The 24,091-nt window shown below is 37.3% G+C and overlaps 2 protein-coding genes across 2 annotated transcripts; one reads left to right on the forward strand and one right to left on the reverse strand.

The window, feature by feature from the left end:
- The first annotated feature begins 40 nt into the window (after positions 1–40).
- Positions 41–10,197, forward strand: CstF50 (cleavage stimulation factor subunit 1 Cst50). Its single transcript, XM_019053493.2, has 9 exons — positions 41–249; positions 1,587–1,786; positions 2,233–2,387; positions 3,243–3,467; positions 4,249–4,409; positions 5,602–5,752; positions 6,507–6,600; positions 7,419–7,550; positions 8,094–10,197. The coding sequence occupies exons 1-9, from the start codon at positions 179–181 to the stop codon at positions 8,207–8,209; spliced, it is 1,305 nt and encodes a 434-aa protein (XP_018909038.1). The 5' UTR covers positions 41–178; the 3' UTR covers positions 8,210–10,197.
- Positions 10,198–12,421: 2,224 nt separating this feature from the next.
- On the reverse strand, positions 12,422–23,952 carry LOC109038463 (maspardin). The gene is made up of 7 exons (XM_019053508.2): positions 23,563–23,952; positions 22,347–22,481; positions 21,318–21,423; positions 20,327–20,447; positions 18,114–18,222; positions 16,113–16,364; positions 12,422–15,079 (listed from the first exon to the last, which is right to left on the reverse strand). Exons 1-7 carry the CDS (start codon positions 23,659–23,661, stop codon positions 15,011–15,013), a joined length of 891 nt encoding a protein of 296 aa, XP_018909053.2. The 5' UTR covers positions 23,662–23,952; the 3' UTR covers positions 12,422–15,010.
- Between the last annotated feature and the right edge of the window lie 139 nt (positions 23,953–24,091).

The raw sequence follows: 24,091 nt of genomic DNA on the forward strand, positions 1-24,091 counted from the left end.
TGTGTTTTCATAAACAACAACAACAACATAAACAACATAACCTCACATGTCCAACCGGTTTTCATATTAATTTACTGTTTGCACTGTTCTAATTTTTAATTTTTCGTATTTCCCTCGCTGTAATTAGGCAGTGTGAAACAGTTTTAGCTAAAATTGATTACTATACATTGCGATCAAGATGAAAGAAACAGCAAAATTAGAGCCCAACATGGTGAAGAATAGAGAGCTGCTTTACCGACTGATGATCAGGTACATATCTTTCTGATGAATTTATCGTCACAGAACAATGCTACATCAATGAAATTGTAATTTTTTTATCTAGCATCACTACGGCGGGCCCCTTTTTTTCATTAAGTGACGTCACATCTGAATCTGGGGATGTGCTCGTTTTTCTAGAATGCCTTGCTTCTCTTCGTAGGACATTCTAAGTTTTTCTTTATTTAGACATAGGAGTTTGATGTTTTTACAAAGCGTCATTGTGCGCTATTACTCTACAATTTGGCAATGCTTGAAGGCTTGTGAGGCGTCCTTCCTGAGCATGGCAGCAGGCTGATTTTTGAAATCTATGGTCAAAGCTATAGTTGAAGAAAACAAGGGGAATATGAGGGCTTTTTTTATCCGAACCACAGTGGACCGCAACGGAATGCATCACTTTTTTATCGCGTTCCACCGGTGTGTTCCATGTGTTCCAGAGGAACGCTTGGACCACTCTTCTGAGGTAGGTTGAGGTTGGTTCAGGCTGGTTGAACCAGCCCGAACCGCTATCATTGCGTTCCACGGTTTAAAAAAAGCCCTATGGAGGGATCCTGGTTGGTTGAAACAGGTGATTGCTATAGACTAAGGGGAAAAATGATGGGCTAACTACAGTGACTTTCGTAGGCTACCATCAGTGTTTCACCCACCGTTGCCTACGAGAATGGAGAGGCCGTAACTAGTCAGTTGTGTGACGTCAAGCTAGTAGATATTTACCGAAAACAACAAGCATCTCCTGGTCATCGGTGCATCGATGAGTGAGGCAGACCAATCAGAGTGGCCCTCAATGAAGTTGCGCGAGATCCGCCGCAGTTGCGCGAGCGGCCCGTTTGAATCAGTAACGATTTTCGGCATTACGCTTTTTTTCCTAGATTTTTAGACAATGTCACAGTGGGTTAGTTAGTTTTCTAAAGTGAATTTCATCCTCTTTCGGAAAGGTTCTTATGAAATTTTGCGTCAGATCAACCCTGAAAAAGATATCGGCAAGAAATCATCGCGCGGCAAGCGTTCTTAAGAACGCGTGTTGAGTTTCATCTACTAGTGTGACTCACAGAATCATAGTTACTCCATTCTCGTAGGCAACGCACCCACTTACCTTCTTTGTCCATCGCAACCACTCACCTCCACCAATAGGATTGCTCCATTTCCCCTCTGTCCGCTTTTATGGTTTCGTCTATTAATTTCAATTATAAGGCTGCTGGTCCCTTTTTCCATGAATGTGAAGTCAGCATTGTGTGTGTAGTTTGCTTCAACTGTGCGGTGCAACTAAGTTAAAATGAATTTTTTTTTAAAGTTTTGGTTCTTAAGTTAAGTTTTGCTTGAATGATTTTCAGTCAGCTCTTCTATGATGGGCATCAGAGCTTGGCAGTGGGATTGTCAGGGCTGGTGGAGACGGACACCCCTTGTCCACCCTCAGACAGGCTCCTGCACATCATGATGATAGGGCTCCAGCACGAACCTGACAGGCAGAAGAAAGGCGAACCGGTCCCTGGACTCAATCCAATCCAGCAAATCTTGATCGGCCCCGGAATCGGTTAGTCAAATTTACACCTTCCTTGTCCTTTGTCCATCTCGTCCATCATTCATGCAGCTCTCCACTTCCCCGAAAAACTACGTCACGCCAGACTCCTCCTTTTTCTAAACTCATTGCATGGACACAAGAGTCGTCTAGACTGTAAGTAAGTTGGATGTGTAGCCAACACGCTTAAAAAAAAAAAATTTTTTTTGAAGCATTGCTTAATTTTTTGTCTTATGAAATTGACATAATATTACACCTTATCAACAGCTGAAGTGTGTTTTCCTCTGAAGTCAAGAGGGAACATCATAAAGAAAAAACTGAGCAAGAGATCAAGGAATGAGAAAACTCACTTCTTTTAAGAAGTAAAAGTCATTGACTCTCTTATTGAAACCAGAGCCAAATGTAAGGCAGGTCTTGGGTCAAATTAAGTTTATTACATGTTTGTCTTTTTTAAATTTCAGACTTAGAGTATGAAACTGACGTGGCTCCAACAGCCCCTGAGCCTGCTTTATATGAAACAGCTTATGTCACCTCCCATAAAGGTAACTGCCGAGCAGGAGCATTTAGTTATGATGGGCAGTTAGTAGCCACAGGAAGTGCTGATGCATCTATCAAGGTTAGTACAACTAATTTTATTTCCAACATCCTTGATATAAAGAGTATAAAAAAAGAAACATCTTATCTACTTTTACATTCTTACCTAGTCAACAAGTGCCTACCAAAGTTATTTATTGTTAATTGTAAAAAAAATGTATTTAAATTTTGTTGTCTTAATACAAAGGTCCTGACGATGGCAACTGTGCCGAAAAGCTTTGACCAAAAACTATATCAATAAACCATTTTATGTAGATAAACACTTGCACATTTTTAGCACTTTGGCTACACACCTACCTAACAAGAAAAAGAGTAGGTAGGGTAAAGGTGTACCGTAAGAGAGAAGGGCAACAAAGAAAAATGGATTTTGCAGCTCTCTGATGGTATATTAAGGAACTATCGATTTCAACATCAAGTCTTAACTTATCTTCAAACTTTCCATTAATTCCGGTCTGGATCAAAAGAACAGTTGGTATGGGATCGGGGCATACACACGAGCTATGTTCTTAAACTGAGTTTTCAAATTCAAATGTTCCCAGGTATAAAATTGATGAACATTTAAGGGCAGATAGGTAGGATCACCAATTTCAAATGAAGTGATCAATTTTTGAGATATAGTAGAACTGCAGTTTCAAAGATAGCAAAAAATAATGGGGGTGAAAAAATTCATAATTGAGGAGGGCCAAAAATAATGTTTCAAATGGGTCTCATTTTCGGCATTTTTATGACAAAGTTCCTTCGCCATTCATGGCTCAAAAAACTCTGAAAACATTTCTAGAAACTTAGTTTATTCTGTATTTTCAGAAAATGAATTAAAAAGAGATGAGTACCATCTGACCCACTTGAAACGCTGGTGGACTGTTATTCTTTTTTTCAGATATTAGATGTTGACCGAATGTTGGCAAAGTCTTCTGCAGACGGACTTGAACCTGAAGGACAAGGTCATCCTGTGATTCGAACCCTCTACGATCACTTGGAGGAGGTCACAGCATTAGAATTTCATCCAACAGCTACTGTCCTAGCATCAGGTTCTGCAGATCACACGATCAAACTATTTGACTATGCCAAAGCGTCGGTGAAAAAAGCCCATCGAACCATAACGGTAAGACACCCCAACCTTTTGCTTTAAATCAAATGGTTTCTTTTCTGAACAGTTCTGAATGTGAAACAGAAAAAATTAATGTATTAAAGAGAGGGGTAAAAGTCTTCCTCTGTGTTCTCAATGGGCTCTGTGTTAACAACAGCATGATTTTAAAACCATTCAATTTCATTTTTCACTTCTCTAAATAAGCGCTGGAAATATCTGAAAACTCTCGAAAAATTGCCCAAACCCTGTCATGTGTAGAGACATCATACTCAGTGCTACATTAACTCCAATTTTAGTCACTAGTGAGCTTTCTGATGAGTGTCGACCTTTCCACTTACAGGAAAAGGGATTCTAGTTCTGTAGGCAAATTTTTTAGAAGGATAATTCATGTCAAATAAAGTTGGGTTGAGACCTGTCAAGATTTTTAGTTTATGACAAACATTCTCTCTTGCATGTATCCTTAAGAAAAAGCTGCTAGTAGGTGAGCTGGTTCATTTTTGTACCTATAAAAAGAGGTTACTACAATTCCATTTTAATTGACAATTTTAAGCCTCAATTAAGGTATAAACTTTTTAAAGCCCCTCTCAGAACTGTGTATCTTTGACTGCAAACTTTGAAATGTCATGATTCCAGTCTAATTTGACATTTTTAAATATTTGTTGTGCCATGATGTTCATGAAATTTTCGTCCATGCAATGACACCAATAACTCAATCAGTACTTTTTCCGTATTGAGGTTATCTTATGTTTATTATTTATCCTAGTTCTACTCTATTCTTAAAATTATTATTTCTCAGGATTCGGAAAAAATTCGTTGCATGTCATTTCATCCAAGCGGAGATTATTTGATCGTCGGAACAGAGCATCCTGTCTTACGACTTTATGACTCAAATACAGGGCAATGTTTTGTTTGCTGCATACCAAGCCATCAGCATGAAGGAACCATAACCTCTGTGAAGTAGGTATAATTTGACTTAACTGCATAATTTCAGGAAAAGCTCAGTTGAAATTAAGAGAGATCAAAAAAAAAAAAAAAATATTGTGTTCATTGCTGTTTTCCTTCAGTTTGCACTCTTTTTTGATCTCTAGCATATGTTGTCCCGATTTCTTCACTGGAACCATTTGAAAAAAAATCTTAAAGGAGGAAAGTCAAGGAATCTATCAGAAGTATTTGAAATTTACTTTTTGGATTAAATGTTCCATGAAATCTCATTATATTACAGCTCTAAGTGCGCCTAAAATTCGTCAGAAATTCGTGTGAAGAATTCCTCCCCCACGCGCCGCGCAGGCCCACCGGCCACTCGCCGCAGCGGTAGCCTCCTTCCCCCTCCCGGCACCGTCCTCTTCATTGGCTTTTAGAACACTATGCAGCCGCGGCCAGTGGTTCCTTTCCATCCCTCTCCTCTGTTTCTGCAAGCACTGCAGCCGGTACCGAGGAGGCTCCCGCTTTTCTTACGCCCTCCCAAAACTTTCTAGGCTTTTCCTAGACATGAGGAGGCCGTCAGATGGCGACAAGTAGTAACTGTTTCTGAAACTTTCCAGAACTCTCTCGAATTTTCATCATTCAAGTGACCTTTAGTAAAGCAATGACCCTCATTAATCCTCTCCAAAACTTTATACAATTTTCTCAGACTTTCGTAAGGTGTCATGATTGTCAATACCTTTTCTCGAATTTTCTTGAACTCTCTCAAATTTTCTCCAGGCAATGCGTAATTAAATTGATGCCCTCACCATGTCCTCCCGAGAGCTTTCTAGAATATTCTTGAACTTTTAGAAGAGTATTGCAAGATGATGAGTCGCATTTGTTTCTGGAACTTTCTCGAATGTAATTAAAGTGGTAGTGACAGGAATGTGGCTCGCAAAGCGAGCACAATCGCTTGCGAAGCGAGTGATGGGGTCCAGGCGGTGAAGCCCCCTGCCTAGTAAATATTTATCAAGAGAATTGTCAACAAATTTTTAGTTACAGTAACTTCATATCCAACAGTGTACTTAGCAGTATGTAGGAGAGACTGGGAAGACCCATGAAAGTTAAAGGCAAAACTGTTTGAAAGGTTCAATATTACTTTTTACCAATAAGCTGATCTCTCAAGTTCACCAATTCATTTCTGCTGACTGAGTTTTTCCCATTTTTTTTTTGGTCCCTTTTTTAGATGGGCCTTAAATGGAAAGTATTTTGCTTCAGCCTGTCGAGATGGTAGCATTAAAATTTGGGATGGTATTTCAAACAAGTGCGTCAACACATTTTTAAAAGCTCATGATGGTGCTGAAGTCTGTTCTGTTACCTTCTCGAGGAACAGCAAGGTAAGCAAATTCCTTTTTTCAGTTCATCTCACTCCAAGCCTTTAGTAGGAAACCTAGAAAATCTAGTTTTTATACGTGACGGTTTACAGGGAAGGGATCCTTTGTGTCAAAAAAGTATAAAGAATAATCGGTGTCATGGATAGAAGAGTGTTCTCAGTAAAGTCTGGTGTTAGAAACACCGAAAAATGCCAAATTCTTCTTAAACCACTTTGAAGTCAGCAGTTAGAATGATTAGTATTGATGATACACTAACCAATACTTTGATCTGCTATTTTTGGGGTTATTATATTTGGCGATTAGAACGCAATTTTAAACCATTTTTAGCACAGAAATAAACCAAACTGTTTGATATCTACTCTGTACAACCCTGCAGAAACTTGAATTCAACTCGATCAAACCAGAATACCTCTTCTGAAAAATTTGCCCATGCACACTAAGGTCTTTTTTCTTGCAAACTGTCACTTATTGTGTCACTAAGTGATCTATTTTACACAAAGAGAATGAGTGATTCCTTTTTTGCTCCTCTGTTTATAAAGGATACGCCAAGGAAAAGTAATTGATTTTATATTCCTAAATCAAGTTGCGTGTTTCCATTGAAACATCTCTGGTCAAAAGTCATGTCGAGGAGTCAGGAAATAAATCAAAGAATTGCTATCACTCATCTTTATCAAAAATACATATGTACACTAAAATTAGGGTGGTTTCTCAGTTATTCTCTGGTCTAATCTTTTATTGTTTTTTGTCTCACGATCAGTATGTGCTATCTTCTGGGAAAGACTCATTGGTCAAGCTGTGGGAACTTTCAACAAGTAGATGTCTAATTGCTTACACTGGAGCTGGCACAACGGGTAAATTCTCATCTTTTGATCCTAGATTTATCATATTGATTTTTGAGTTTCATTAATTTAAATGGAGAACCCTTTTAAACAAAAAAAAGAGGCCAATAAATGAATGATTTCCTCAATATTGCCTATTTTCCTGTCATTGCAATCCAATCATCAATGCAACCCAATATTTTAATGTACTCTCTTTATTCTTTGGATGAAATTCGTACCTTGAGAAAATTTTTGTTCCTGCAGTTAGAGTTTGTAATAACGGCATCCGTATTTGCCTTTTAAAAATTGGTGAAAAATTTAAAAGCCCAACAATATGAAAATCTTTAATAAATGAGTATGCAATGTAGGTGCTGCAAAATAGAAAATAATTTAAAACTCTGAATGAACCTGCAAGAATCACTGATTAGGCTCGAATGGTTAAGGCTTTTACATGAAGCTGATTGATTTGCCGTAAGAAAAATTAACCGCACTACGTCAAAACAATCCTAATCGATTTTTGGAATTTTGTTATGTTAAAGTCCTCATGGAGAGCTACCTGTTCTATGCATGTGTTATCGAAGAATATATGTTTTCAGCTTCGCACTGAAACTTGTTTACCTTATCTGAAAGAATTCATCAAAGGGTAATAGTGGAAATCAGTTGTTGTCTTTGTCAGAAAATTAGGGATTTCCAATGCATTTATTCTCAAAAAAAGGTTTTCCCAGTGGGCGTGTTTTTACAGCTGTCTCTTCAATTCTTGGTATAACAAGGAAATTTTGGTAACATCAGATGATGTCAAAAGTAGTTGTCATCTATGCGTAGAATCAAACGTGAAATTCCTCTGTTTTCAGGCAAGCAAGAGCATAGAGCGCAAGCTGTCTTTAATCACACTGAAGACTATGTAATGTTCCCTGATGAAGCTACAACATCTTTGTGTGTCTGGAATGCGCGAAACGCTTCTCGACAAAATCTACTCTCCTTGGGTGGGTTTAAATCAATACTCCAAAGCAAATAGTTAATTCCGTTTCAGCCATTACGTGTTATCACGGGAAGAGGGCATGTTGGCTCCATTGAATCTAACAAAAATGTGTAGCAATTTTTGGAGCTTCAATTCTCATACTTGGCTTGATCCAGAGCAACCAACTTTTTTATAAACAAAAAATAGTTACTAAGTGGGTGTAAAAAACGCGAATGACTCAATTTATCCGATAAGACATTTTACGTACTTTCTTGCTCTGAGTACTAGATGATGTTATGCATTTTTGAAATTATTTAATTAATTCCAAAGGAATTGAACGAAACATTTTTCACTAGCCAAATGTGTTATTTTATCACCAGTTTGGAGAGAAATTTGATCAAACTCATTAGAATTTAAGAATAGTCCCCACCAGTGAAGCAGCCCAAGTTTAAGGAAAGTTGGGTTTTAAGAGAATCTTGGTTCCAATCAGTTCTGTATTTTCCTGTGAAAGGTTACTCAAAGTATTTGAAGTCTATGTCAAAATTAATATCTTATGTTCTATTTGCAGGTCATAACGGTCCAGTAAGATTGATTGTGCATTCACCTCATTCCGCCTCTTTCCTGACTTGCTCTGATGATTTCCGTGCTCGATTTTGGTATAGGCGGCAACTTCATGCAGTCTAATGCGTCCGTTTTCTTCTCTTTTGATCTCATCATTTTCTGCAAGGTAGTCCTGTCATTTTCAACGTTGCCACAGAACTCATCTTGACTAAGAATATTGATCAAACGAAATTTTCAAGTAATATTCAGCTGAATGAAAAACAGAGTTTATTTTATATGAGAAAGGAGCGTACATTTTAAATGTTTCATTATCTGTCCTGATCCATCAACAGAAAAATCAGCTGTTCAACTGAGGACCGTTTTTATGTGATTATAGTGATGAAAAATAGGAAAATTGAGGGAAAACTGCATTTGGTTTGTGCATTTTTGAATCATAGGAATTTATGCCACAGGATTAGACGAAAAGTCAGGTGTCGAATTACTTTCTCATGGTGCCTAGTTTTCTCCAGTAAAATAATTTCACTACCACTCCCTGTATCATATCAAGGAAATTAGGGGAAATCATGGCTTCTGAGCAATAAATACTACTCTTGACACTGTAGAAAAAGTCAAGAGAATGACTACAAAATTAAATGTAAAAGAATAGATATTTAGCTGACAACTTTCATTATTTTTGATTCAGGGAAGTAAAGATAAAATAACTTTGATAATTATGTTTTAAAGCAGTTCCTTTTTTGTTTCTCCTTAAGACAAAAGGTTTTTCACCATCAGGTTTTACACTGAGGAAAGTGTGGTCTTACCACAATAGTACACAAAAGATATGATGATTCGGCTTTTACAAGTTTGTTTTAAAAAAATTACATACGAGTAACATTTAAATAGGGTTTTTTTTTCTTAAGATATTTAGATTTAAAAAAGTCTATAGAGCAGAAAGTCTTAATTTGTATCTAATGGAGTAATTTTAAAAATATCATCATCCTCATAGAATCAAGTTCAATTGTATCTTTTACTCTCAATCACCATAATACGAGGGTCATCCAAAAAGTAAGGTTCCCTACCTTGTATCCTCCGAGCGAAAAGAAATAAATCAAATCGGTAAAAGAGCACATATTAGGCATACTCTAAGCTTTAAAACAAGCTCAAGTTTTTGAAAATCGGTCAAAGGATTTGCGAGTAAACTTAATTTTACTGAGACAACCTCCTGTCGCCGCGTGCCCACCTCCGGGGTCAGGATGCGCGGAGAGTCGATTATTGAAGACTCGGGTCATCGCCTCTACACATCACATCAACAAGGAATTTTAAAGTTTTCATTAAGTAGGCCTTACCTTACTTTTTGACGTAGTCTCCACATCTTTTTTGACATTTCTGGTATCATTACAGCAGCTTCTTGATGCCCTCCGCGTATAGAAACTTTCGCCTTGACTCTGAAACCAGTCATTGACATCTATCTGTACCTCTGAATCGGTTGAAAATCGTGTCCATCGTGAAAGTTTTTCCGCTCGGGAACAAATGAAAGTCACATGAAGCTAAAGTAAGAGAGCTTGAAGGATTGGGGGAAAATTTCCCTACGCAAAGCAACTGATTTGGAAGTGCAGATCGCTGTCAATGACTGGTTTTGGAGTCAACGCGAAAGCTTCTACGCGGAAGGCATCAAGAAGCTCCTGTAATGATACCAGAAATGTCAAAAAAGATGTGGAGACTACGTCAAAAAGTAAGGTAAGGCCTACTCAATGAAAACTTTAAAATTCCTTGTTGATGTGATGTATAGAGGTGGATAACCCGAGTCTTCAATAATCGACTCTCCGCGCATCCTGACCCCGGAGGTGGGCATGCGGCGACAGGAGGTTGTCTCAGTAAAATTAAGTTTACTCGCGAATCCTTTGACCGATTTTCAAAAACTTGAGCTTGTTTTAAAGCTTAGAGTATGCCTAATATGTGCTTTTTTACCGATTTGATTTATTTCTTTTCGCTCGGAGGATACAAGGTAGGGAACCTTACTTTTTGGATGACCATTGCATTTCATATTCCTGAAGAATGTTTTTCTTTTCATTTTGTTCATCTTCCTCTCTAAAGTAATCAGTTGTAAATATATTTGTATATTTATGTATGTACATCATTTTTTTCATTAATCCACAAAAAAATTATTCTCATTTATCCCTTGATTACCAGCATATTTTGCCATGAGATGAGGCCTTTGACAAATTGTGCCTTGATGCATTAGTGGCAATCACGTAAAGGCCCAAATAAAATTTTAATAGTAGGAATCACACAGCCCATCGCAGATGCAATGAAATTAATTTCTAAAGAAATAAATATAAACTATAATTCAAATTTTAGTGTATATATATATATTAGCCCCAATACTTAATATTGATTGCTCCTTGGTAACATGGATTATCTTCCCATTTAGTTACTCATTTAATTTTATGAAAATAGCAGTACTAATAGTACTAAGATGTATGGCGTTTAGTGTAGTGACTATCATAATAATAAGATGATCATCAAACTCAAACTATTCCTTTATTGGGATAATTCGTACCCCCTGTAACCCCCCTGTGACCCCTGTAACCCCCTCTAAGACTCCACCATATTGCAATTTGCACCAGAAATCACCCAAAAATCTATGCAAAAGAGTATTTGATTACCTTACTAATGTTTGTTCACTTTAAATTTCGCTCAAAAATCTATCTTCTAATGCTCCTCAGCTGTGCCCATCCTCAACTGTAATGCAGTTACAACTGAAAAATAATTCAGTCCCATACTAAAGGAGACGCCAACCACTCACCTTCTGCGGCATCATGTAACACAGCCCTCCGTTTTTTTCCTCATGTCGTCTTGCATGCCATGTCTTGATTCATTCTTATGTATTTTTTAGTGCTCAATTTGGAAAAAATATCCAAAACATTCCATCATGTCAGGATTTTCCGCAAAATCAAAATTTTGGTTTTTTTGGGGTAAAAATTTCCAAAAAATTGAATTTTTTTTTTTTTTTTCAATCCAACCATTGAATTTGGTCTGTAGTACCTCCACTAAGTATGGAAAAACCATTGCTTGTCAAAAGGAAGCTTCCAAGAATGATACTTGTCCGTATTTCGTCAAATTGTATGCATTTTTAGGTGATTTTTATCCCCCAAAAAATCGTTTTCCGTTCAAAATTTTTGAAAATACAACTCGAAAAGAATGTATTCCCCCATATTTGACTTCCGTTAGTACCCACTAATCAATCACCAGAAAAAGTAAACACAAGTTTCTAAAATATTGGGAAGATGGGGGCGGCGCCAAGATGTCATGAGAGCTCCACGCAACTAGCGGCTTCTCCCCACCGCGCGCCGCCGCACCGTGTTGCAGGTTCCGATTTATCTGTGTTTCACACACCTTTTTCATACATTTGAATACATTTTGAACGAGATTCGGTTCTTTTTTGTGCCGAAAATTCGTAATTTCGGCCAACTGGCTTCCAGAGGGTGCCAAAGAACACCAGGTGTGTTTTTTTACATCTTTGGTGAGCTGATGGTGCAAAATCAGCGACTTGATATCACAGAACTTTTGAGGAAACCTGTGACGCGGCGGCGCGCGGCGGGGAGAAGCCGCTAGGTAGCCGCGTGGATCTCTCATGACAACTTGGCATCGCCCCTCTCTTCCCAATATTTTAGAAACTTGTGTTTACTGTTTCTGGTGATTAAGGGTATTAACGGAAGTAAATTATGGGGGAATACATTTTTTTCGAGTCGTACTTTCAAAAATTTTGACCGGAAAACGATTTTCTGGGGGATAAAAATCACCTAAAAATGCATAAAATTTGACGAAATTTGGACAAGTATCACTCATGGAAGCATTCTTTTGACAAGCAATGGTTGTTTCATACTTAGTAGAGATACTACAGACCAAATTCAACGGTCGAATTGAAAAAAAAAAAAATTCAATTTTTTGGCAATCCCCCCCCCCCAAAAAAAAACCAAAATTTGGAATTTGCGGAAAACCCTGACGTGATGGAATTTTTTGGATATTTTTCCCGAATTTAGCACTGAAAAAAACATAAGAATCAACCAAGACATGCCATGCAACACGACATGGCCAAAAAAACCCAGGGCTGTGATAATTGATGATATCAATAGGAATTTGACCTGGAACTAGCTGAGCTGTTTATCTTCCTCTATTCTTGGGATTAGCACAAAGTGGCTCATCAGTTGATTCAATAATTTTCTCTCTTCTTATTGCAGGAACGTCTTCAATTTTCGATTCTAAAAGGCTTAGGCTTCATAAGGTTTATTATTTAAGACCGCAACACAGAGTGCGCTTTAGTGCCATTTGTAAAAAATTGAGTCCATCGAAAAGTTAGAATGGTAATCATTTTATTGCGCAACAATTGTCAAACAAATTTCCAACGAGGTAAGTACTTGGTCAAAACAAGTGACAGAGTAAACTTAAAAACAAATACACATAACTTTTCATCTTAAAATTCCATCAGAAAGTGCCATGGTGACAGGGACAATCTATTTTTGAGAAACTCAACTAACTTACTCATAATATTCTTATGTACTTTCCTTCTTGTCAAGTAGAGTATTTTACTGGAAAATTCTCCTAGTTTTTTCAACAGAGAGTTTTCAGTCGGTGAGCTGATAGTTGAAATTAGCTTGCTTCTCAATCGAATAACCTTGATTAATAAAGCTCTACCGTTTATTCATATTATACCTATTCGCAGAAGTGCAGTTTTTGAAAAAATTGAGATATTCATGAGCTCAACTAAATCTAGTTTGAGAGCATATTCTGTGAAAAATGCACAACCAAAATCCAACTTTAAAGCATGAAAAAGTGAGTTTAAACTGAGTTTCCCACCATGAGGCTCCATGTAATTTTGAAACTTCAAACACGGGTCTCTTGAAATGGCAAAAACTGCTCCTATGCGCCTTGTTCTTCAAGCCCCTCAACTAGTTTGCATCTTAAAATCTCTGGATAGTGTTGCTTTTGTGTCAATACTGCCTCAGTGGCAACTTTAGCAGGTGCAAGTTACGAACTTTGATCCAATCGGCAGCCTATTTGCTGAAATTTTGTGTTTATGGGCTATAAGATCGCCTCTTCCTTTACTTTACAGTAAGGCTTTAGGAATTACTGCCAAGGGTGGGATTCTCCCTCAGGCAATGATACATAGGTTTGAAAATAAGTGATTCAACAATTTCCTCCAGTTCGATTTAAGTCCACTAATGAAGGATGTAACAATGCAACTCAAAAGTTCCCATGAAAGTATACTTTGTGATCAAAACTAGTATAAAAACTCTGCCATGGTTTCTTAAAAAACGAAAAAGTAGCTATCCCAAGCTATCCTTACTCAAATTAAAGGACAAGGCAAAATATGTGTGAGTAAAAACAATTGTTTGAAAATTAAAGAGTAACAAAGATAAAGAAGACTGTATTACTTTTTAGTACATAATCGCTAGGCAACAATAAAGAAATTGCTTACGATAAAACTAAAAAAGTGATTCTTATAAAAAAGTACGTATCTATTCTATATTTATCTATTCTGTGAAGTAAGAAATTGCTATTCTACTTTCTTAAAAAAAACATTGAACGGAAGTAAAAATAAGTAGGGAAAAACGGTATGGAACACTTGGATAGTGGGTAAAAAGTCTTATCACATAACAAGGAAGCACAGGCATTGTTTGAACTATGAAAAATAATTTTTCAAGCACAGATAAGTGCTCTGAGAAATCATACGGTCAGTTTCTGACAAAGGAATTAAATAACATGAGTAACATTACTATCCAATATTAACTGCAGCAAAGATATGAATAGAACTTTTATGATGGGAAACTACTATTTCTAGCAAAATGCGCAATGCACGATGGAGACAGGTGGTATGCCTTCTCATTAGTGGTAAACAGCCTTGTCTCCAATGGTACTCTCAAACAACTGATTGCTGCTGTGGGTACACAGCAGCAAACAGTAGTTACCAAAACTGGCCAACCTATCATTGGCTCTTTGGAGTTTTGCACTCTGACCTATTCTCAAATTTTGTTTCATTTTCCCACAGAGTGCTGTAATAAAATATGTTTTGGCAATTCATTGCGATGATTAATTTCACAAAAACGTCTAATGGAAACAAGAAGTAAAACCAAAAAAAAAATTTTCACAAGGACAAAATGAGATCAAAACACCAATACAATTTCATAGTCTGAGCCAGAGGTAAAAAACGTCAACTGCTGACTCGCAATTCAGCGTTTTGCCTCAGAAATTTTCCAATCAGCCTTGAGGAAAAATGAAAAATAGCTGATTTTACAGCAAAATATGCCATTTGCTAGTGTTGTAAAACAATGCACAGGAGAAAAACTACCATTAGCGAAATCTTGAAATTCTGAATTTTTTCCACCCCTGGTCTGAGTTAGTGATGCTTGAGAGAATTATTGTCAGTAACTCATAGTAAGTTTGGTTTCAATGCGACCACTAAGCCTTACTGTGAGCTGGAATGACTTTTGCAGGGGGGGAGGGGGGGTCTTTCAGTGTTAATTTAAGAAAATTCTGATTTCAAAGTGGTTCACTCATGAGTGGATAAGTGAAAAAAAATCATCTAGGTCCAATAGTCTGTTCAGAAGTATAAGCTTCCAAATTTAAAAAAAATAAGGGGAAGGCAGTTTCCTTATCCGTGGACAGGACATCTAAAGAACTCGCCTGTCACAATGATTTTGTACTTCAAAATATTCAGTACAAAAAAGATTGACTAAAAAAAGAATCTAATATAATTTTAGACAGTGCCAAAAAAAAAAAAAGATAAAAAGAAAACACTGTTTCCATAAAGAAAAGTTAGGAGAATCACCCAATGAGAACTTACAACTAAATAACAATATAACAGTAATATAAAGATGCAAAATTACTTAAGTAAGGAAGTCCATGAAATAGGCCATTTCTGAAATGATGCTCGAAAAATAATTATTAGGACAATGAGCAGTCTTTGTTATCTGAGGCACTGAGGTAAGTTCCTTCAAATGTTCTTAAGTGAATCTGGAAAAATGCCATAAGAAAATAATCAAGTTGAGAAATAACAGGGCAATGAGACTACCGCCTGGCAGTCTAGTATCAACCTCCCAAAGAGAAGGGCGTATAAGAAATTCGAAGATTCCTTTCTTCTCGTTTTTTCTGAAAGGAAATCTCTTCTCTTGTATTAACCCTTTTCATGTTGGCCACTCACTCTCAAACTCTCAACGTTACAAACTGCGCTAAATAAGAGCCGTTTGGGAATGAGCAGTGTGAGAGAGCGAGCTAGACAGATTCATTTGTATGCAATGATCTCAAGACATCGCAGGTGAGTTGAACCATCGCCACAAGAATAACCAATAGCATAATAGTGTAACTTTAAAAAGACACAAGATATTTAAATAAATTACTATATAGTGGTTAGGTATTGAAGAAATCTTTTATATCATAGTAGACTTCACTTTAGAGATATGCTTCCACCACAGTCAGAAACTGTTTAATCTCTTTTTTTTTAATTCATTTTTTCAGAGTGGTAATAATGTTAAAAGCACTTAACTGATGAGAGTCTTATGTTCATTTTAGATGCATTCCAAATAATTTGTTGGTTACTGATGTTAAGGTGCTTAATGTTGTAAGTTGTTGAAATCGTTCTTCAGGAGTGATTATGGCATTGGATATTGAGTATTTCACACATTCAAGAATGCATGTAGAGAGGGGTGAGCAGTTGGGGTTGGTTAACAAATTGAGTTTCTACCTTAGGGCCCCTTTTACTTAGTTTTAGCGATAATTAATAGCTTACTTGGAGACTTGCAATTTTTAGAGCTTGGCAATATACTACAAAGTGTGTTGAGTAGCGCTGAGAAGGTTGAATTTGGAGTTCAAAGTAGAAAAGAAAGGAATGGTTCAATGATTTGTTCTTCCTGAAAATGAATAATTTAAAGCGATTCAAACATTCGCTTAAAGTCCCGATAATGCAACAAGTATTTACCATCTGATTTCAAGCATGAGAAATTTGAGTTTACTGTGAAAAATTAGGACAGAGCGGATAAAAAGAACTTACTTGGAGGAACAGATTGACTTCATCGCTCCTGCTTAAGTAGGGAAAGTTTCCTCCGGACTTTAAATGGGCAAGCTTTGCGTTTTTGTAGCAATCATAAATTTTCTCACGCACAGGGGTGGAAAGAGCACATTCATCGAAAACATCCATGATAGTGACCATTCGGACGTAACTCAATTTTTCCGGGTTTACCCTCGAATGAACACAATTTATAGTGAGCCGTGATGCCAGGTCCTGCTGCGAAAGACTGTCCAGCTGAAAATTAAAAATACATAAATTTATTATACTTCAATTTCTCAGGTTTTTCACAAAAAATATTGGGTAACTATTGACTTTTTGAAATGTGGCCTTCCACATGGAAAGGGACTTTGGGGCCTGGAAACATGAAATTAAGGTGTCAGTGCCTTTGCTTAGAGAAGGGTTGGACTAATATTTCGGCACTCAAAAATTTCTCTAAAATGTTGCAAACATGGTGGTTTGAGGTTTGCAGGTCAAAATCTGCAGGTCTGAGAAAAACTTCTTATCTACCAAAGTCAGGGTTCAGAATCTTCGAACTGAAAGTCAATCAGCTGCTTTTGACATAAAGATAAGCTAAACTATTGACAACTTACTCTTCAACTGAAACATTGTTTGTTACTAAGTTCTCAGGTCCTTTTTACTGCAAATACACAGACTTTAAACAGCCTCTTTCAAAATTTTAAGCTAGTTTCTTGAAGACATATAAAAACTTCTATTTAAGGCAAATCTTTCTTCTATAAATCAACGTGATAAGTCAACATTAACACAACACATTCAAAAGTTTTTGAAAATTTGCCAATGTTGATTGTTCAGTAGAATAGCAGAGTCAAAAAGAAAACTCAAGACAGTAGAGAAGACAAAGAAATTAAGGAGCATTCCGGAAAAGGGGCACATACGCGTATGTGCCCCTTTTCTGGAAATGGCAGAAATGGATTCCTCGCATCTTAATGTACCAATGTCCCGAGTTTCAGCTTTATTGATTCATTTTTGGAGCTAAGAGACCACGTTTTGTGAGGCTAAGTCAGGGGTCACAAACGTATTTCATCTATTTGCCTCTGGGTACGATCGCCACGACGTTGAGGAGATAGCGCGCAGGCAGGCGGGGAGGTGATGGGTGCTGATAAGGATCCCTCACTATACAGATACATCGCACTGATTCTGCTACTCAATGCAATAGCATCGGGTTGTAAGGATTGTCTACGCGTTGCACTGGTCACACGTGAATTTTTGTAATTATTAATGATTCAATTTTTAATGGTCTCTTGTGAGTTTGAATTTGTCGATTTTTTTGCGTGTTTTGCTATCTTTTTCATTAATAATGATCAAAGATGATCCAACCGGGCGTTCTCGATTGAAATTATAATTTATTAATTCATCAAAATTATTTATTTTCGTTTAGAAACTCGTTAAAGTCTCGAAAATTCAGCTTCAAAAGCCAAAACCTATGACCACCGGTCCATTTCCGGAAAAAGGGCACATAGCGGTAAATTTTAAAACATTCTTGCCACAACACTGAAAGAAGTGCAAGTTTTACCAATGGTCGTTATTCATTCTAGGGTGTATGAACGTTGATATGAGTGCCCCAGTTTCGATGTATGTCATCATCAGTGGCCAGAAAGTAAGAATGAAAACTTCAAATGCGTTTTTCTCACAACATTTTTTTTCGGTATGTGCCCTTTTTCCGGAAAGCTCTTCAATTTTGAACTACGTATGTAGTACTAATCATTGTGAACAGCCAATGATGAGGGAGAATCACGCAATTTAATTTCGTTGAGGAAATTAAGATCCTTTGGAATCTCTAATCAGAGCAAAAGAACGACAGATCAATGTTTAAGTACTTTCATGACTGTCTCCATAAATTAAGATCATAATGAAAAAGGGGAAAAAGGGGAAAAACTGGGGAGGGAGGGAGGGCCCACAAATATTCAAGAACTGTTCATGAACATAGTTGTATTTTAGGTTCATAAGTAAATACTTAGATGGTACCTTTTCCACCATAAAATCAATGGAATCAACAATATGAGAGTCCACATCGCTAGTATTGAAATTTCGCATGACCATCTTTTTGAGCACTACTGAGGGTAACATCCAAAACCTGAAACAAGCATCGGAAATTCCACTATATTCCTTGGAAGGCAACTTGCTTTTAGTGTATTTTCCGAAGGAAATACACTATTGCGTTCTCCCCTGATGTCAGACCTGGACCAAAGACCATGTAATGAGCATCGATCATGGGTCGTAGATTACGAATATGCATGCCGTTTGAATTCATGTTTATATATTTATATATATATTTATATATATATCTGCTTATTTATGTATGTATTTCCGACTCATCGTGGTTTTTCCGATTTTCGCTGGGTTATATTTCTCTCATTTTAAAAAAGTTCCGGGTGAAACTTTTTGCGATGTAAAGTAGAGGAACAGGACTACCATTTTGCGAAAAAAAACGGAGATCGAAGTATTACATTTCGAATGGTGGGGGCGAGAAGTGGGGGGAGGTTCAATTTTGTGGGCGCGATAACTCGCGCAAATTAAAAGCTTCCCCCCCCCCCGAAATTTTTATAGAAGGAAGATCTTACTTAGTTCTAGGCTGGTATTGAATTTGAGCGAAATCGGTCGAGCCGTTTAAAAATGGCGAGCTTTGAAAGTTTTAGGCGGGGGGTGTGCGGCAAAAGAGGAGGGAAGCCGCACAGTGGGTCACGAACTGAAAGTTGGTGGACTAGACGGCAATGTTGTCGCACAGTGGGTCAAGAACTGAAAGTTGGTGGACAAGACGGCAATGTTGTCGCACAGTGGGTCACGAACTGAAAATTGGTGGACAAGACGGCAATGTTGTCGCACAGTGGGTCACGAACTGAAAGTTGGTGGACAAGACGGCAATGTTGTCGCACAGTGGGTCACGAACTGATAATTGTTGGACAAGACGGCAATGTTGTCGCACGGTTATGGAGAATCATCCATCGTCATTGAAGCTTGCCACAGCGTTTGTTGATATCTTTTCATATCAGACATTACATGAGGATTGTTGTTGCAATCTAGCGACATGAAGTCCTTATTCGAATATTCAATGCCTCCAACAGTGTAAACGTAAATCCAACCTCCAAAGATTGATAACTCCCCGCCCCCGCCCCTCCCTTCGGAAAATACACTCTTCCCGCGGTGGACGCGCGGGTCACTTAAAAGACAGACCAACTGAGGCCGGACACTCAAACTAAAAAAAAAAATACGCTAAAAACGCGCGCACAGCGCGCGTCTTGGGGGGGCTTGGGGGGGGCGAAGCCCCCCCAAAAACCGGCGCGGAGCGAAGCGGAGCGCCGGTTTTTTTTTTCACTGTTTTCGTCTTGCAAAATAGTGGCTTCTGTCATTAAAGCTAGGAGTTTGCAGTGAAACATCCCACAAAACATATTGATTGATGGCCTATTAGAAGAATTAATTGTAAGTTTTCTACCAGCTGTAGAGTGGCAGTGAAGAAATCTCCAATCTCCTTCCTGTCTACTGAATCATTACGATGGCCGAAAAGCATGGTATGATTATGCCTCGGTGTAGAAACATCTCAATCATGCAACTGGCAGATCATGATTGGTTGAGAGCGGAAATGGGCGGACCTCGAGAACGAGTTACAAAATGGGACGCCTGCCAAAAAAGGTCTTGAGATAGGAGAGTGTGAGAATGGCGTCTTTTTCACAAAATTGTATAAATGAAACGAAGAGTGACAGAGGAAGAGAGAGAAAAGGTGGAGGGAGGAGGAGGAGGAGGAGGAGGAGGAGGAGAGGAGGACTTTGAAAAATTTGGCAGGCAAAGGTATTTTTACAATTGGCTGACTTGTTAGAATAAATGGAGGGTTAAGGGCTTCCTGTATCTCTGTGTATACTTGGAATTTAATTAACAACTTGCCGCCACTACATCTGCCTTTCGTAGGAAAAAAGTGGCTGCATGTATATTTAGACTGAGAGTACTAGTGGTTAGCTTTCTGCGTTTACCTTCCCAAATCTGCATGATTTAGGGAGGGGGGGGGGGGCAGAGATAATAATTTTATACATGACAGGATGCCACTAATTATGGACCTTTAAAAAAGGCAAAACTAAAAACAGCAAGAGTTTCTGATTTATTGATATGAACTTGCTTTTGAATACAGATTGAAAAAGGACCAATGAAATAAAGGTGGCAATTTAAGAGATGGGAAGAATTTAACTCACAAACTAGCTGACTCGCTGTAACTGAAAACAGATGTGTCGATAAAGGTGTTGCATAGAAACAAAGATATGACTCGTCGTGAACTAGATACATGCTCTGCAAACTTCTGAGCAAGAAAACCACCTGAAAAACAAACAAACTTTTAGTAGTCATGGTGTTCCTTCCGATAATGGCTATTACAATTAGAATTTTTTAATATTTGAGCTGTAAGTACTGTTAACAGATGCAATTGGCAATCAAAAATTATTATAAGACTAGGAGGAGGTGATATTGTCCACTGATCAGTTTCAAGAAAACATTCTTAAATAGACAACAACAATAAAAAAAAAAGAATGTAATTTGATGGAATAGATGAAGAGGAATAATGAAATTTTTGTGGTTCAATAAAAATGATTAAAAGAGATGGTTGCTTGCAAAAATGCATGGATAAGTGCACTGTAATACCAATCTTATTCGACAAACTTTCCAAAGGAGAGAAGTCTACAAATCTGTAAGGGAGAAGAAATTTCAATGTGTTCTCAATGTGGGAAATTCCAATTATTTTCTTAACAAGCTGAGAGATATCGTCAGACCGAATTCATTTGATAATGGAAGAGAATACACTACGAAAATAAGAGGAATTTCTTTTTTCATTGTTCTTGGAAAAGTAATTTAATTTTGATCACTGGAAAACATTTCACCCAAATTCGTTTGTGACTCCTGAAAATCCTTTGTACGGTAAGAATGTCTTCATTCCATTCTATGATAAGTATATTTGCCTAGTACACCTTTAAGATAAGTATGTTAATATTTGTCTTTTCTAGGTGCTTGAGTGTACGTGATGAAAACAAATAAATAAAATAAAATAATTGACGCTGTTGAGAATACTGTAGAGACTTAATTTAAAACTTCCATTGTACACTTGAAGGCTTACCAATATCATTTTAATGAAATTCTAAAAACATACTTACTTACTTAGTAGTGATAGTTTAAAGCAAAAGAGTGATGTCTCACCTAGAGATGCTCCAAAAATGTGGACTTTATAAAAGCCCATGTAGTCAATTAATCGTCTAAATCCTTCACACCATTCCCTGACACTCCAATAAACAGGATGTTCCGCCTAAAAATTGAGCAATTCATTTTAAATTTTATCAAGTCTTTAAATAAAAGGATTAAATTTTTAGAGGGAAGAAACTTAGTGGGCTTAACCAATACTGATGAAGATCCAAGATTTTTCATGAAAAAGTTAAAAATATAAAATTTTCGAAATCCATTTAATATTATTTTACTTCTTTAAGTATTCCCTTTTCATTCGATTGAAAAAGAACAAATTTTAACAGTTTTGGTTGTTTTAAAACACAAAAGAAGGCCAAGGAAAAGAAGTTAAAATCTTTAATAGCACTGACTTGCACTCTTCGCAATTTATCAAATGCATTTTGGTGGTCCGGCTGACAAATGACTCACTGGACAAGAATTTTTTGTTGTGTGTGCTTCATTGATGTTTCCAGTTAATTTTCTCAATATTGCAATCAAATGTTTTAATTCCTGAATATACATGCTCCTTCAATTTTTCTACGAAAAGGAAATGTAAAAAATATGGAGTCAAAGTGTGTTCTTCAATAACGGGATTGGTTTTTCTGTTTCTTATTGGCAAACCAGATTGTCTTTGCCAGATGAATTTTAAATAAACCAAACATATTTTTGCTTTTTTGCCAGTCGTGAACCATGTTAACAATAATTTATCTTAGAAATTTCTTCCAGTATTGATTAAAGCTAGGTTTGAATTCCCCCAACATTAAATGGAGGTGTCGTCAGATGAGTGGAGTGTAATTTATTTTCCGTTTACAAGTGACTAAGTTGGAACCATCCAATGGCCATCGAGGATTGACTACCAGCGCCGCTGCTGCTGTGTGCAGAAACGTAGATCGGCCTATTGTTCATGAGAATCAAAAGTAAACAGCTTCCCACTTATCTGACAATACCTCTAAATGGAATTGAAAAAAAAATAAAATGAATAATAATTGCATTGGGAAAGTAACTTACTGAAATAACACGATAGCCCTTTGCACCAAGTGATAGGAGCTGCTTGAAATAGACGTCTGCTGTTCCACTTACTGGTGGAAGAAAAATCAACGGAGTGCTGATTGATCTTGGTCCAGAGTCATAGATTTTCCAGCCCTGAGAAAATTAACATGGATTAATAAAAATTGATGGAATCAAAATTAGAATGTGAGAGTATTATGAAGGAGCCACTTGTACCCTTGTAAGCTTTCCTATACTGCTAAAGAGAAACAAGTTACTTTGGTGCGATTAGTTGAAAGAAATCATAGGTTCCTATGACCCCTGATTGAACAGGATGCATTGGATGGAAAATTTTTGCGACAGCTTCGGCTATTCTTATACAGAGCACCCAACAAGACAGCTCTTGTTCTAGTATTTATTTTCACATGAGTCTGTCAGTGCTTCTAATCCATTTTCTTTCTCCAACTGTCTAGATGGCCCAAAAACCATTGGCATTAATTTCAAAATCACAGCCTCTCTTTGACAGAATATCTCAACGTAACATATCAACAAAGTAACATATCAACAGAGAAACTTCTAAACCATGTGCCTCAGTTTGTGATGCTGCAGGCTTCTTGTCATACTATATTTTTTAAATTGAAAACCACTGAAAGTCAACTCCTGGGACCTTCCTGAATTTTTCTTCTCGGTGTGAAAAATAATCTATTTCAAGCTAAAAGTAAGTAGTGTTGAGTTCTTCTTCACTCAAAGAAAAAAGTGGGAGGGGCAGAGAATTTGACAGACTGCCAGTGAGATACATGGTTTGGTAGTTTCACTGTCAATTCTGTTGACACGGCATACGTACATCATTTCATTAAATTCTATGAGAAGATCAGTGCTTGAAACCCACAGGCATCATACACCGTATGCGCATAAATAATTAAAATTGTGGCCAAAGTTGGCGCTTAAATAAACATGCACAGATATCAGAGATATTCCTCAAGCGTGCGATCGTGATTGGATGAAACTCGATCCTGCTGAGTCGCGAAAATTAAACCAATTCTAACATTCCGAGCGATATACTATAACGTTTATCTTCATTTCCCAGAAAAAAGGAAGAACCATTTAGCTCCTACTTAAATTTTCAATATGCTGGTCACAATGGCTCCTAAAGATTTTGCGGAGATTCAAACACTGGAGGACGAAACTCCCCAAAAGAGAGCTGTGTAATCCATTATGATCTAAGAATAATAGTTACCTTAGAAGAGTCCGGATCAACAATGATTGTTTTTAAAGGAACACTGCTTCTGAAACTATTATACTCATTCGAATGAGCATAATCACTCACGCAATTCATGGTGGAGAGGTGTTCTGAGAGATACTAGTGCTTTCAAGAATTGAAGCGAGCAGATGTGAAACCTCTGTAAGAACACAAAGTTAGATAAAACGCACAGCTGATTAACTAATCCTTCTCATGAGAGTGGCTCTGGCTCGAATTATAATTCTCCATGATTTTCTTCTTTCAATACATAATACATATTTGAAGGGCTCTAAACAGGAAGATTGTGGGGGGATGAGAGGTAACCAGAAAATTAGAAAAACCAATAATCAAAGACTGGGAAAATTGGAAAGATGCACAAAATCCAACAACAAAACCAAGAACCACAAGAACTCAATATAAAAATCAAAATAGATGAAGAATATATCCATTGACGTATAATACAATTGTACAAATCGATATCGATTGTATTAATTTTACGTCAATGTCCTAAAACATAACGTAACAT

This window comes from Bemisia tabaci, chromosome 5 (genome assembly GCF_918797505.1).
Source record: "Bemisia tabaci chromosome 5, PGI_BMITA_v3".
NCBI lineage: Eukaryota > Metazoa > Arthropoda > Insecta > Hemiptera > Aleyrodidae > Bemisia > Bemisia tabaci.